Source organism: Phyllobates terribilis, unplaced genomic scaffold, assembly GCF_046119375.1.
Source record: "Phyllobates terribilis strain yellow unplaced genomic scaffold, ASM4611937v1 Scaffold_1__5_contigs__length_1240528914, whole genome shotgun sequence".
NCBI lineage: Eukaryota > Metazoa > Chordata > Amphibia > Anura > Dendrobatidae > Phyllobates > Phyllobates terribilis.
Window position 1 is genome coordinate 321,395,729 of NW_027362761.1, and position 14,859 is coordinate 321,410,587.

The following is a 14,859-nucleotide window of genomic DNA, read 5'->3' on the forward strand; positions in this document are numbered from 1 at the left end:
AATCTTTTCCAACAAAAAGACTAAACCAGGAGCAGTAAATCAGCAGGTACTGACATTGTAACAGTAGATGTGAGGGTTGTGGGCATGTATCGATTTTTTGCTTTACTAGTCTGAGCCCTGTATAACAGCACGTGTACTGTACGTAGAGTCTTGTGACCTTGTGCATCAGTAGTTAGTTCTTACCTTTAGAATGTCGGACTCATAGTTGTTATTGTTCAGGACAGAGTCCAAACATTTTTCTCCAAGATTTAACTCTGAAAAAAAAAAGAAAAAAGCAACTGTTTTAATTTGGCTAAAAAAACATGAACCAAGTGCTTACGTATTTAATACAAATACATCATTTTGGGAATAATACCGAAGAGAGAATTTATAATCCTTCTATGTGATACACGTACTTCTCTTTTTTCTGCACATATACTCTGCATTATTTGGTTCCTGGGGAAAGCACACTCAGCTTATGTGCAAAGGAAACCAGTTAAGAATGCTGAAATGACTATGGAGCAATACAAATAGAAAAAGTGTCATTAGATCCAGAACTACTCTTAATGTTTTCTTGCTAGAAAATCAATAAAGCTTGACTGGATTAGAGTAATCCATTCATTGATTTCACTTAAAATGTCTGGTCAGAATACACTGATGACCTAACCTATCAAGAGGTTAAGCCATTAATATCAGATTGGTGGGGGAGAGATACCTGGCATCTCCACTGATTCTGATTAACTGGTACGGACTCTAGAGGAAGCCAGATGTAAACACATTGAACAGAGATGTTACTGTGAAGCTTCCATTCAATGTGTAGTGGTTGCTGCCGAGTACTGCATAACAGTTTTCTTTCAAGAAAATAGGAGTTGATCTGCAGTAGCCAACCACTAGACATTGAATGGAGCTGCACACTGCAACTCCACACCATGTGTTTACATCCAGCTGCCACTGAATCTTGTAACAGTTGATCAGTGGGGGTGTCAGGTGACACACCCCCAACAGTCAGATAATGCTGACCTATCCTAAAGATAGGTCATTAATATAATTTAACCTGACCTCCTCTTTCAAATACTTGATATATGATGTATATTACGAGTTCTCATGACATTCAGTTATATTCTATGGTTATGGAACTGCTAGATGGAGCACTAAATGACAAGATAAATGGCAATCTGGCACAGGCGTAAGCATCTTACCACAAAATGGAGCAAGACAGCCTAAGCAGCCCATTCTGGTGCATCCCCAATACATGTGACAGAAAGACTGCAAACATACAGTGCCTGTGAAAGCAAAATAGGGTCAAGGATATGCACACACCTGAAAAAACCTGGAGGAAGTAAACTTGTCACGGGCTACAAAAGCAATTTGGCCTTTTAATTTGCAAAGCGCTTTGTGCTGTTGCCAAGACAATGTGATATTTTTTTTCAGGTAGACTATAAAAAAAATTGTCTAGAGCAATTGTAGAATCGGCTATTAGTAAGTCAAAGCAAACCAGTAAAAGAAAAAAAAAAAAAATCTCAAAACTTGGTACACTACTTACATTGCTGAGGTGCCACGTGTGCGTTCTGCTCTCGCTCGCTCCTTCTGTCTGGCATTGGCTGAAAGCAGCACGTACAGATCACATGACTTCCCTGGGAAGAACATACGTATTCCTGGGCAACTGCCAAGAGAAACAACATTCTACATGATATATGGTGATAATAAAAGACAACATTGTCCGTTGTTCTGTGTATGTACCAGGAGATCAGCCATAGACTTGTCTATCAAATGAGACCCATCTTTGGCTCTTAGGCAACTGCTGCAACACGAGCCCTTCAGCACTCTTATGTCTATAATTGGAGACCAGTATAATAAGGTCTTGCAAAGCCCCCCAGTCAAAGCAGAAAAAAAATCAAAGAGATTAGGAGAAAAACAGCTGTTCTACGCAAGACCACTTCAGGGAACCAAAAAAACAAAGGCTGACAAACACTGTAGGCAACAGTTTTCTTCTGCTTCTGTTATCCATGTAATGATTTATTATTATTTCCATATACACAACCACTCCTCAAATAGATCAATACTAAAAAGGAGCTGGCAAAGTCAATTACCACTTCCAATATAATATGACAACCCCAAAAAAGTAGGCAGCAGATAACGTTTACTATTATTTATTGAGCTGTATTAGTAAATTAATATGATATAAACAGTTAAAAAAGCAGGAGAAGTATGACAGAGACCCCACCAATCCAGGGAAGAGAGAATAGTATAAGTAAACATGCACAATCTTCGTAAAATTTGCAAGACTCCAAATATATAGGATTCAAATACAAATTTCATTGCAAATTTTACGAAGATTGTGCATGTTTACTTATACTCTTCTCTCTTCCCTGGATTGGTGGGGTCTCTGTCATACTTCTCCCGCTTTTTTAACTGTTTATATCATTAATTTACTAATAAAGTTTACTATTATTTTTTTTAGCTGTATTTGCTTCCTTTTTTGGGGTTGTTACTCCTCAAATAGATTGCAAAGAGAAGTCAATGTAGGAATTTGTATACAAACCTGCAGGAAAGTTGGCAGAGGTAGAAGGGGCATCACCTAATGTCCGCATTGCTTCAGTCTCAATTGGAAGTGGATAAGGATTTGGCTGCATATTGGGTCTACCATACCCTGGGCATTGCCGACACACTGTATAGGGCTGACTGAGGGTGAATAAGAATTACATAGAAAACTTAAAAGTATAGCTAGAAAAAATACAATTACTAATAATAAAATATGGCATTGCAATCTCCATCAATGTTATTTTTGTTAAGGCATCACTCCAGCAGTTTTTGTTTTTATCCTGACACTAGTCTTATACTTACCCATCGCCATGTTGACCTTCTACCAGCAGCGCTTTGGTCAGTCTTCAGCAGGATGTGACCTGCGGATTGCTACAGTGCTTGCTGGAGCGAGCCGGAGGTCACTTTTCAATGCAAGTCTATGAGAGCCTCATTCTGGCATCTGTGACCGTTACTTCTGACTTCCAGTCAATCAGAAGTTGCAGTCACAAGTTGGTGCCGAGGGACCGGAGCGGCGCCAATAAAAGGTGAAGTCGGCAGTGGATAAGTATAAAACTAGGGGCAGGGACCTTAGATTAGTTGCACCACTCCAACGCTGAAAAATAAAATGCTGGAGTGGTGCTTTAAGGTTTTTAGGAGAGAAGCATGATCAGAGAAAAAGAAAAATGAAACAAAACAAGTGTAACAAAGAAGACAGTTCTACAATAAATATAATAGTAACATCATGACAAACCTAATGTCTGAAGATTCACTGTCAACATCAGATAGCTCAAGCAGATCCTCAGAACTTCCTTCTTCATCAGAAAATGATCGACGCACCTTGGGCTGCAGCATATCTTGTGTGATTTTATTTCGAGCATCCATACTACGTCTGTCTTCTTCACTTCGACACTTTTCTGGATTTAGCAGGGAAAGATTTATCAGATCGAAGTGTGCGCATTTGAATCGACCTGATAATATTAAAGGACATCACTTATGGAAAGTAACTTGCCTGGGTGCTGGATCAGATACGCTTCCACAAGATTGTTAAGAATGTGGTTTTTACAAATGCGTTCTACAGGACATCTGCAGGTAGGACAAAGGGATGAGCGCTCCATCCAGCCGGAGTAACAGGCAGCACAGAAAGTGTGCATACATGGCTGCAAACTATAAAAGCAAGACGCCATTACACAGAGTAACTGCTTAATACAAACAATTGATAAAAACACTATCAAAACCTTTTACTTGAGAAGAAATTACTGCATCTATATAAAATTTCTTCACATAAGCAACAATTTGATCCAAATAAAATTACTCAATATAGAATGAGCAACTGTACAAACGCATTAAGGCACATTTACATGTTTCAATATTTCATACCTGCCGGTTGTGGACTTCTAGAATATGAGCATAATACAGACATTTGCATCAACTATTGTGCATAGTAGGTGATATTTAAAATGCAACTTCAAGCATACTAGCAGTGCTGCTTAAAAGGAGACTTTGCAGGATGACCAATTACATTGGAAAAAGTTTGATGCAATTTAGCCATGGCCTAATAGGCAGATGCAATAGCAGACCTGGGCATCTTTATCAAAAGGAGCTGTCCAGTACTTTATCTTGATGGCCTAATAGGATAGGTAATCAATATGAGATCAGTGGGTGGTGTGACACCCAGCGCCCCCAATGATCAGCTGTTCCCTATGCAGTCGCCGGCCAGAAGTGATCAGTTGCGGAGCGGTACAACACAGCTCTGTCAACTATATAGTGACTGTGGCCAGGTACCGAACATCTGCCCCTATTTGAATAAATAAAAGTGTATTAGCAGTACCGCACTGTCGGCACTATATAGTTGAAGGAGCTGCGCTGTGCAGCTCCACAACTGATCAAACCCGGCCGCTGCCGGCACCAGGTGCAGCCGATTGGTGGGGGTGCCAGGTCTGTTATTGGTGACCTATCTCAAGGATGCCCCGGCTGCCACAGTAACACACTGCATGGCAGAGAATCTATGAACTGATTGACAGAGGGTGTTTCCGTCTAAGGACTTCAATGCTGCAGTGGCTATTAATTATGCAGCAGTGGCTATTAATTATGCAATCTAGTGGGTTAAACTGCTGGAGACCAGAATTTTTGATCCTGGTAGTCGTGGCAGAAGCCCAGGTTTGTATTACAGCCGCATCCCGTTTCAATTTTTGTGGGTACACTGGACAAGATACCAGAAACTGATAACTTCTTACGGGCAAATGACGGGTTTAAAAAAAGCTAAGGCAAACTGAACATGAGTTAATATACCTAACACAATCGTGCAGCAATTCCTGGCAAATAATGCAGGTCAGGGTCTCTTCCATTTTGTCTGGCTTCACGCTAGCTGATCTAGTGTCTTCAGAAGTGCCTTTTGAGTCACTGGAAAGTGCAGAGCTTGAAGAGTCAATTTCTAAAGTAAAAGACAGAACAGACTGCATATGAGTAAATCGTATAGTTATGCTCAATGACACGCAGGCAAGTGGTGGGTTAAAAATATATAATGCATTGCACAAGTGCTAGAGCACCCTCAGATGCATTGTAGGATCTCATTTCGCTCATGGTTACAAAATGAGCCACCCTCCCTTGAGACTTTTGCAATGAGAAGGAGTTACAGATTATTTATTCTGCAGCACAGGGTGTTTCTCCAGACTTGATCTCCATTCTTCAGTCTAATTTATTTCCTAGACTTTCCTCCATGTGCCCTAGATATGTAAACTAGATTTGGGCAAAGGGGCAGAGGCTGATGTGCATCCTTGAGACGAATGCAACACAGATTAGCATTAATAACAATTTCTTTATTGCCCTTATTACCATGTGCATTGATAAACAAAAGGTCAGTTTACTGGACAAGAATAAAATGCAAGTGGAGAGAATAGTCCATAAAAGTCCACTATCAGACAAAACACATTTTCTGCAGATTTTAGTGCAGCTCCTGCTCAGAAAACTGCAACAAATTATAGTACATTGCTAATACACTGGATTTTCAAATCTCATATACAAAGAGCAAATATATCAGTGAGGATTTTGCTGCTTAATATACATATTATGTTGCCGTTTTGCCACAGCCATCCTTCTCAATACAAAAGGTATATATTTTGGAATAACCACACCACAGCAACACCTGTGTAACATACAGAATTGAAGCAATAATTCTAAACTCCCCATGGTTGTAATTACTTGAAAAATGTTTAATAAAACATTAAAGAAAAATTCTAAACTCATTTCAGACATAGGTAATTTGTTGCAGATATGTGATGTGGATACCTCACAAGAGACACTACAAAGTCCAGTAAATATAGCAGATATTTCTGCTGCAGATTTCCAAATATGATATACAGTTAGGTCCATATATATTTGGACAGACAACATTTTTCTAATTTTGGTTCTAGACATTACCACAATGAATTTTAAACAAAACAATTCAGATGCAGTTGAAGTTCAGACTTTCAGCTTTCATTTGAGGGTATCCACATTAAAATTGGAAGAAGGGTTTAGGAGTTTCAGCTCCTTAACATGTGCCACCCTGTTTTTAAAGGGACCAAAAGTAATTGGACAGATTAAATAATTGTAAATAAAATGTTCATTTCTAGTACTTGGTTGAAAACCCTTTGTTGGCAATGACTGCCTGAAGTCTTGAACTCATGGACATCACCAGACGCTGAGTTTCCTCCTTTTTGATGCTCTGCCAGGCCTTCACTGCGGTGGTTTTCAGCTGCTGTTTGTTTGTGGGCCTTTCTGTCTGAAGTTTAGTCTTTAACAAGTGAAATGCATGCTCAATTGGGTTGAGATCAGGTGACTGACTTGGCCATTCAAGAATATTCCACTTCTTTGCTTTAATAAACTCCTGGGTTGCTTTGGCTTTATGTTTTGGGTCATTGTCCATCTGTAGTATGAAACGACGACCAATCAGTTAGGCTGCATTTGGCTGGATCTGAGCACACAGTATGGCTCTGAGTACATCAGAATTCATTCGGCTGCTTCTGTCCTGTGCCACATCATCAATAAACACTAGTGACCCAGTGCCACTGGCAGCCATGCATGCCCAAGCCATCACACTGCCTCCGCCGTGTTTTACAGATGATGTGGTATACTTTGGATCATGAACTGTACCATGCCTTCGCCATACTTTTCTCTTTCCATCATTCTGGTAGCGGTTGATCTTGGTTTCATCTGTCCAAAGAATGTTCTTCCAGAACTGTGCTGGTTTTTTTTAGATGTTTTTTAGCAAAGTCCAGTCTAGCCTTTTTCTTCTTGATGCTTATGAGTGGCTTGCACCGTGCAGTGAACCCTCTGTATTTACTTTCATGCAGTCTTCTCTTTATGGTAGATTTGGATATTGATACGCCTACCTCCTGGAGAGTGTTGTTCACTTGGTTGGCTGTTGTGAAGGGGTTTCTCTTCACCATGGAGATTATTTTGCGATCATCCACCACTGTTGTCTTCCGTGGGCGCCCAGGTCTTTTTGCATTGATGAGTTCACCAGTGCTTTCTTTCTTTCTCAGTATGTACCAAACTGTAGATTTTGCCACTCCTAATATTGTAGCAATTTCTCGGATGTTTTTTTTCTGTTTTTGCAGCTTAAGGATGGCTTGTTTCACCTGCATGGAGAGCTCCTTTGACCGCATATTTACTTCACAGCAAAACCTTCCAAATGCAAGCACCACACACCTCAAATCAACTCCAGGCCTTTTATCTGCTTAAATGAGAATGACATAACGAAGGGATTGCCCACACCTGTCCATGAAATAGCCTTGGAGTCAATTGTCCAATTACTTTTGGTCCCTTTAAAAACATGGTGGCACATGTTAAGGAGCTGAAACTCCTAAACCCTTCATCCAATTTTAATGTGGATACCCTCAAATGAAAGCTGAAAGACTGAACTTCAACTGCATCTGAATTGTTTTGTTTAAAATTCATTGTGGTAATGTCTAGAACCAAAATTAGAAAAAGGTTGTCTCTGTCCAAATATATATGGACCTAACTGTAGCTTTGGCAAAGTCAAAAGGTAATGCATGAATATATTGCCAAGGATGTGGTGCAGATCTGCCATAGATTTCACCCCTTACACTTAGAGGTTTTCTGGGTACAAAAAATAAATGAATAAAAATAACCAAAATTCCTTTTGTTTAGCTCCCCTTCAACCATCCTTCTGGTCTGTTACTTTCTGATCTTCCTAACAGCTCTCTCTATGTGCCTCTAGACCAGGAGTCGGGAATCTATGGCTCGCGAGCCAGATGTGGCTCCTTTGATGGCTGCATCTGGCTTGCAGACAAATCTTTAATAAAAAAATAATAACGCTTAAAATATAAAATATTCTCATGGGAGCCTGGACCTACATGGCGCAGGATGTATAGTAAATCACCTCCGAGGAGAGAAGAAAACTGCTCACCTAAACCCTCCCTGACTTCCATAAACCATTTTAAAAGACCCCAGATGAGTGACCGCTCATCTAACTGCCACTGACATTACTCTGTGGACACGACCGGAGTAGAAGTGGCAGTGCCTGTCCCTCACGAACGGAAGCAGAATCATTAAGAGGCAAGCTCACCAGCAGGTATAGGGAGTTCCTGCGCTGTCCGCCATCGTTCCCCTCACCCCAGCGTAGCAGCAACTGAACGCCGCTCTAGCTGTCAGTAGAGCAAGCGCCTTATATCCTGGGTGACCGGTTACTGTGGTACGGATCAGAAGCGGCGGCGCCATTTTAAACTCCTCTGGCGGGAATCAGCAGCCACATCAGTCAGAGAGCGCCTAAATACAGGTTAACGCTCTTACTTCATACCACCTACATTTCTGGTAACCAGTCAATTAGGGGGACGCCAGTTACCCCTTATATACACAGTACTGTAACTTATTTTTTAGTTTTAAACATATTTTATGGCTCTCACGGAATTACATTTTAAAATATGTGGCGTTCATTGCTCTCAGCCAAGGTTCCCGACCCCTGCTCTAGACTACATTTCCCTGGATCCAGTGTGCACTGGATTCATGGCAGGACCTTTGTGTGTCCCTCAGCTCACTCCACCTACAAAGCATCATCCTGTGACTCCTATACATGCTCAAAATGGATAAATCACTGCACAGTCAGCCACTAACCCCACTTCACCTAGTCTGTACTAGCCCGAGACACTACTGCAATCAATAATGTTAAAGGTGCCAAAACTGGCAACATGGCTCAGTGTAATGTAGGCGAGCAAAGAGTCATACTGTATTCCTTTATTAAAATGGAATCTAGCAGTCTGGAAAGTCCAGCACCATCTCCTCTGGCCAAACTCACTAGTTGATAACTTTGCTCCCTCCCTGTACACATCACCAGTCACTCACGACTTGCAGATGATCACTGGCCATGCTTCTCCATGAAGTCACCATTTAGCGCTCACTGCTGCTGGCACCTCCTGCATCCAGGGCTGTTCTTGGCGGACAGGCTACATTCCACTCAATGCACAGACAGGAATTCTCTGTACTCAGTGCTACAGTCTGTTCAAAACACCAAGTTTGTTTCAGAACAAGTGGCGGTGCCACCCAAAACTGCTTCCTCATCAAGTTTAAGCTCTTGATAGTAGGGATGATAGCATGGGCTGATAAGACGACTACAAAAGCCTTTTTGTCACCTTGATACTTCTCTGCCTTCTTTTAGCAGGTTGTATTACAAAATGTGTTCTTTGAAGAAATCAGCCAAAAGGTACTAAAAAAAACAAAAAAAAAACAAATAAAAAAACACGACTCACCAACTTTCAGCTTCTTCTTGGGAGGAGGATGATTTTGCTCATCATCAGACTTAGTAGTGGTCTGATCTTGGTCACTTGTCACATCTGTGAAACTGTGACCTTCACAGCTCACCTTAGTTGTCTTGTTCTCTTGTGGTTTAGCTGCTGTAGAAGCAGCATCTATAACAAACAAAAAGAGCTCAGACTGTAGAACAGTATACACACACACACATAATATTAGGATTCATCCTTTTGTGTCCGAGTAGTAAGTTTTTCAGTCACCAACCAGTGGTGAGCATACACTCAACACTGAAACTGTAAGAAGGCAAAGTCATGGAAATATGAAAATGGCAGGATCAATAGATGTGTTAATCATATGTAAATGATGAAGGAATGGAAACAATTTTCAAAACATTTTATTAACATTTATTTAGTATTGAAAATAAGTACCATGTGCAGAAATACATGCACTTAAAGGTCTTGGCATGCCATCAATGAGTGTATTACTGGTTGTCTGAGGAATGTTCTGCCACATGAATCCACTTGGTTACATAAATCATCCACTGCTGGCAGCTCCCTTTTAAGCTGCCAACCAATGATGTCCGAAATGTGCTCGATGGAAGGCAAGTCCAGAGACACTGCAGGCCATGGTAGCGCATTTTGCCCATGTAGGCTGCCCAAAGTAGCACGAGCAACATGGGGCCTGGTGATGTTCTTTTGAAAAACAGCTCCTGTGACACTTTGGTCCAACTCCCGAGATTATTGCGTGGTATAAAGTAAAGTAGGCAGACCCCTCAAATCTCCATTTCAGGTGCACTAACAACTCGGCTTTACATTGATTCGGTGGTGGCATAAGTGGTAGGGTCATTTCTCCAAAGAGACCCAGGAGCCAGTTTTCAACATGACAATGCCAGGCTGCATGTTGCTCATGCATGGTACTGTGAGAAGCCTGCAGTGTCTCAACACTTGTCTCACATTAAGCACATCTGGGACATCTTTGGTTGGCAAATGCAATGGGAGCTGCCAGCAGCAGATCTTGATGATTTACATGTCTAATTACATTCAGCATGGGCGAATATTTATTAGACTACCATTAATAACCTCATTGATACCATGCCAAGGCAAGTAATTGTGTTTATTTCAGCATGTGGAGCGCATACTGAATAAATTGAGAAGTTTTGAAAATTTTGTTTCCAGTTTTTCATCATTTGGAAATCATTAACATGTCTATTGATTCAGTGTTTTTCCTTCTTGGTGCTGCAATTTAAATGTTGAGGTATATGTAAGGTTCAAACTGAACTGCAAAGATTAAATAAGGTGGGAAACAAATAGCTTTCACTTGCATGCTTTTTTTTTTTTTTTTTTATCTATCAAGAGTTCACAAACCTCCTGTGGATGGCTGCATCTGCATGGCAAAAAGTGGCTCTTGGCAGGAGGTAGTGGGTGTGTAGAGGTTAGATGTAGAGGTGGAGGGCTGAGGTTCCTCTGACGTCAGCAAAGTGTCTTGGAAGGGAGACAATGGCTGAGTCACATCTGCTTCACCTGAGGTATCTGTAAAAATCAGTAATAACTTAGATGCTGGACTGGAAAAATTCACACAATTGATACTGGATCATCATGGAAATGATATTGACAGCACATTTGTTTTTGCCTTCATTGAAAAGCAAAACTTTATTTCACACCAAAATCCTGAATGGGTTTTCCCAAGATTAAATATAAGGTTACTTAAAATGTTTACAACTAAAATCATCATAAAAAATGCATGCCAAGTCGTTGTCCACATACGAGGGTCAGTCAAAGAGTAATGCCTCCTATTTTTTTTTTCTCCTTAAATGAGGTAGTTATGTTAAATATTCGAATTTGGCACAATTCCTCAAACCTTCTTCTCCAATCCACAGCAATTGGAACTTCCTGCACCAACAGGTGGCAGGACTGTATCCGTTTGCAAAATGGCTGACATCGATGTTCGTATTAGACAACGTTCTGTGATTGAATTCTTGCATGCAGAAGGTGAAACGCCCATTCGAATTCATGAGAGACTGAAAAATGTGTACGGTGATGCAACAGTGGATGTAAGTACTGTTAGATGATGGGTTCGTCACTGTAACACAGCTGAAGGGTCATCACCGTTGGCTGACAAAATGCGGCGTGGCAGGCCAGTAACCGCAGTGACTCCAAGCAACATTCAGCGAGTCGATGACATCATTCGTGGTGACCGCCAGGTGACTGCAGATGAATTGTGTGGCATTATAAGCCTCAGTAAAGGCAGTGTGATGAAAATTATTGGACAACTGGGATACAGAAAAGTTTGTGCACGGTGGGTCCCAAGAATGCTTTTTACCATGCTGGAATACATGCCCTTGTTAAACGGTGGACCAAGACTGTGGAAATGGATGGAGATTATATTGAAAAGTGACAAATTAATCGTTAATGTTGTGGTTTTCAACCTATGTAATTGCATTTGAATTTCTTGCCAATTAAAAGGAGAAAAAAAATAGGAGGCATTACTTATTGACTGACCCTCGTAAAAATTGATGTGGCAACGAGAGTGAATTACTGAGCATGGGTGACTTCAAGCACTGGACACTTTAGGTTGATGTGCTGAGAGGGGATCACAAGAAAACCAGCGAGTGTCATAACTTACCAAAGCTTAGAATGGTATAATATAACAGACTAAGTTATACTTGCCTTACCAAACCCACATTGCTCCAATGCCGCTGATTACTGGGTCCTCCCGCGATGACATGTGAACAACTAACTAATGGAACAAAATCACTGACTGACACCACCTCTGTGGCCCATGCCAGTGTTGAAACATCAAGCATACAGAGCGGTGGGAGCCCAGTGAAATGAAGACTGGAGCGGTGGGTAATGAAAGGGGTTATCCACTACTTGGACAACCCCTTCTCTTTCCCCATGTTTGCCTATGTTAAAATAAAAACACCTATACTCCCCTCCAGTGCCAGCGCCGTTCCAGCAGTGTCGGCACTCGTGTTCCCAGGGCTCACATGAGGTTGTTAAGCCACATGAGCCCTGTGCCCAATCAGCACCGGCGTCACTGCCTCCACACATATAAGTAATCGAGAGGAAGGGAGAGAGCAGCCGCAGCCCTGACTTCCTCTTGATTACTAAAACATCCGAAGGCAGGGACAGCAACACCAGCGCTGATTTGGTGCAGGGCTCATGTGACGCAACAACTTCACGTGTGCTGTGGGAACACGAGTGCTGACACCGCTGAACTACGCTGGCACTGGAGGCGAGTAGAAGTGTTATTTTAATGGAGGCAAACATGGGGAGTGAGAAGGAGTTGTCTAAGTAGTGGACAACCCTAATAAAGTTAGTATTTGGTCTCATTTAGACATAAATTTTTAGCATATGTGGTTCATCTGTAGTTTTCATGGATAGGACATTTTTTTGAGGACCAGGAACCCAAAAGAAATCATAGAGACCTGTCCATTTTAGATTGGAGTCACAGACAAAAATCACCCATAGAAGCCTATGAATTTGTGAAATCACAGACCGCACATATTGTCCGCCGTGTGCGGTGCATTTTTAACATTGCGATGGGTAAAAAGCTTTGCAAATCTTTTTTTTTTTTTTCAAACGATAAGATTACGGATGGTAAAAATGGACACAAACAAAACAGATAAAAATCGGTCTTTTTGTTTCATAAGAGAAAACTCACTGATAAATTAATGACGCCTGTTTCTTATGTTATACCGTTCTATACGTTTGGTAAAAAACGTCAAATGGCTGGACACAGTTTTAAGGGGAAACCTGTTATTACGCTAGTAGGCTTGCAGATTTCAGTGATCTGTCACTTATGTGCTAACGTGCAAACATTTTGGAGAAATCACAACTAATACATTGTATCACATGGTAAAATCTGTCAACCAGTAGCTCGAGGGCAGTGCTAGAAAGAATACTTTGAACATAGGACACTGATTGCACGGCTGGCCATGCACTGCAGAGATTATGATGTCACTTTTCTAATTCTGCTGTACTTTAAAACATAAAGGAGAAGCTTGTGAAATCAGTGTCTGTCACTACTTTATCCTGTCCTTGGGGTACAACTTAATATTTTACAGGAACCATGATGTGTGCGCAAAACCATTTTGCAAGAGATGTTTGATCTCAACCATTTAATGCATCATTTAGGCTTTTCTAAAGAAAAAGAACAGATTTAAAAAGAGAGTCTAAATGGCAAGTAAAAGCATTAACACACCCACCTGCGGGCTCTTGCATATTGTCTTGTGCTGAATTCAATGATTTGTACAGAAAAGCAACATCTACAAAACAGAAGCAAAAATCATTTTACAGAATGGTAAATTTATTATAGTGTTAAAGGGAATCTGTCAATAGGTTTTTATCACCTAATCTGAGAGCAGCACATTGTAGAGATAGCGTTCCTGATTCCAGCGATGTGTCACTTACTGGGCAGCTTGCTGTAGTTTTGATATGCGGCTATGTTGCTCTCCATATTCATGGGAAAAGTATAATCCCACCCCCAGCACTGATTGTCATCTTTCTGCCTATGCACAGTGATGTGGATGGAGTTATACAGAGCTCAGCATTCAGAACACTGATAGATCTGTAGCAGATAAAGCAATGATTTTATAAATATTACATGTAGCCCATTAAGTGACACATGCAAGGAATCAAGGTCTCTGCCCCTACATTATGCTGTTCTCAGACAGGGTAGCAAAAAACTGATGACAGATTCCCTGTAAGTGCAATTCCCAGCCCCTCCAGGACCCACACTCTTCTGAAAAAAAAGCACATACACACTAGAGTCGCAACTTACTTTGTTCTGGCTCATTCTTCCTATAAACAACATAGATTACATCGCCGTTATTTAAGGTGTAGGACTGCTTCTTTACCACCTTCTGCTGGTTAATCACAGTGCCATTTGTGCTGTAAAAAACATTGTCATATGCAACATCAAACATAACATTTACAACTATAAGGAAAAAGGTTTAGCTAAATCACTAAATAATAAAACACTTAAAATGTGCTAAACTACAGTTTTCCCATGCAGCATATTGGTAAGGTTATCCAACACATACAATCTTTTTACTGTCAGTCCTGCATTTGCACAGACACTATTAAATTGTAAATAATTAATATTTATGACCATCTATAGTACAAAGAAAACCCAGTTAAAGTATAACTGCACCTTTAAAAAAAAAAAAACTGTGGTTTTTAAGGAACCACATCACATTTGAAGTGACTTTGAGGGGCCTTTATGACAGAAAATACCCCAAAATGACAACATTCTAAAACTGCACTCCTCAACGTGCTCAAAACTACATTGAATACGTTTATTAACCCTTCAGGTGCTTCACAGGAATTAAAGCAATGTGGAAGGAAAAAATTAACATTTTTCCTTTTTTCCACAAAAATTTTACTTTAGCCCCAATGGTTTTCAATTTTACAAGGGTAACAGGAGAAAGTGGACCCAAAATTTGTTGTGAAATTTGCTGACTCCCAGAGATAGAGCGCAGTGTTCGTCTAGCCCTTGGCATGCCATTAAGAATGAATGGAATGGAGATGCACATGATCGACCATCACTCCATTCACATAGGGCTTTTCAGAGTCCCAGTTCTCAAGATCAGAGGGGGATCAGAAAGTT

The 14,859-nt window shown here is 40.8% G+C and overlaps 1 protein-coding gene across 3 annotated transcripts in view; it reads right to left on the minus strand.

The window, feature by feature from the left end:
* CHFR (checkpoint with forkhead and ring finger domains) overlaps positions 1-14,859 on the minus strand; it is a 40,813-nt gene that overhangs the window by 17,292 nt on the left and 8,662 nt on the right. For all 3 annotated transcript variants that reach the window (XR_012318443.1, XR_012318442.1, XM_073675891.1), the window contains exons 4-14: positions 14,032-14,141; positions 13,457-13,516; positions 10,614-10,778; positions 9,249-9,407; positions 4,792-4,933; positions 3,512-3,666; positions 3,254-3,416; positions 2,522-2,661; positions 1,523-1,642; positions 1,179-1,262; positions 184-254 (exon numbers count right to left, since the gene is read on the minus strand). Coding sequence is in view for 1 of the 3 variants with exons in the window: in XM_073675891.1 (XP_073531992.1) it covers positions 184-254; positions 1,179-1,262; positions 1,523-1,642; positions 2,522-2,661; positions 3,254-3,416; positions 3,512-3,666; positions 4,792-4,933; positions 9,249-9,407; positions 10,614-10,778; positions 13,457-13,516; positions 14,032-14,141 (1,369 nt within the window). In the remaining 2 variants the exon portion in view is untranslated. The remainder of the gene's footprint in view (positions 1-183; positions 255-1,178; positions 1,263-1,522; positions 1,643-2,521; positions 2,662-3,253; positions 3,417-3,511; positions 3,667-4,791; positions 4,934-9,248; positions 9,408-10,613; positions 10,779-13,456; positions 13,517-14,031; positions 14,142-14,859) is intronic.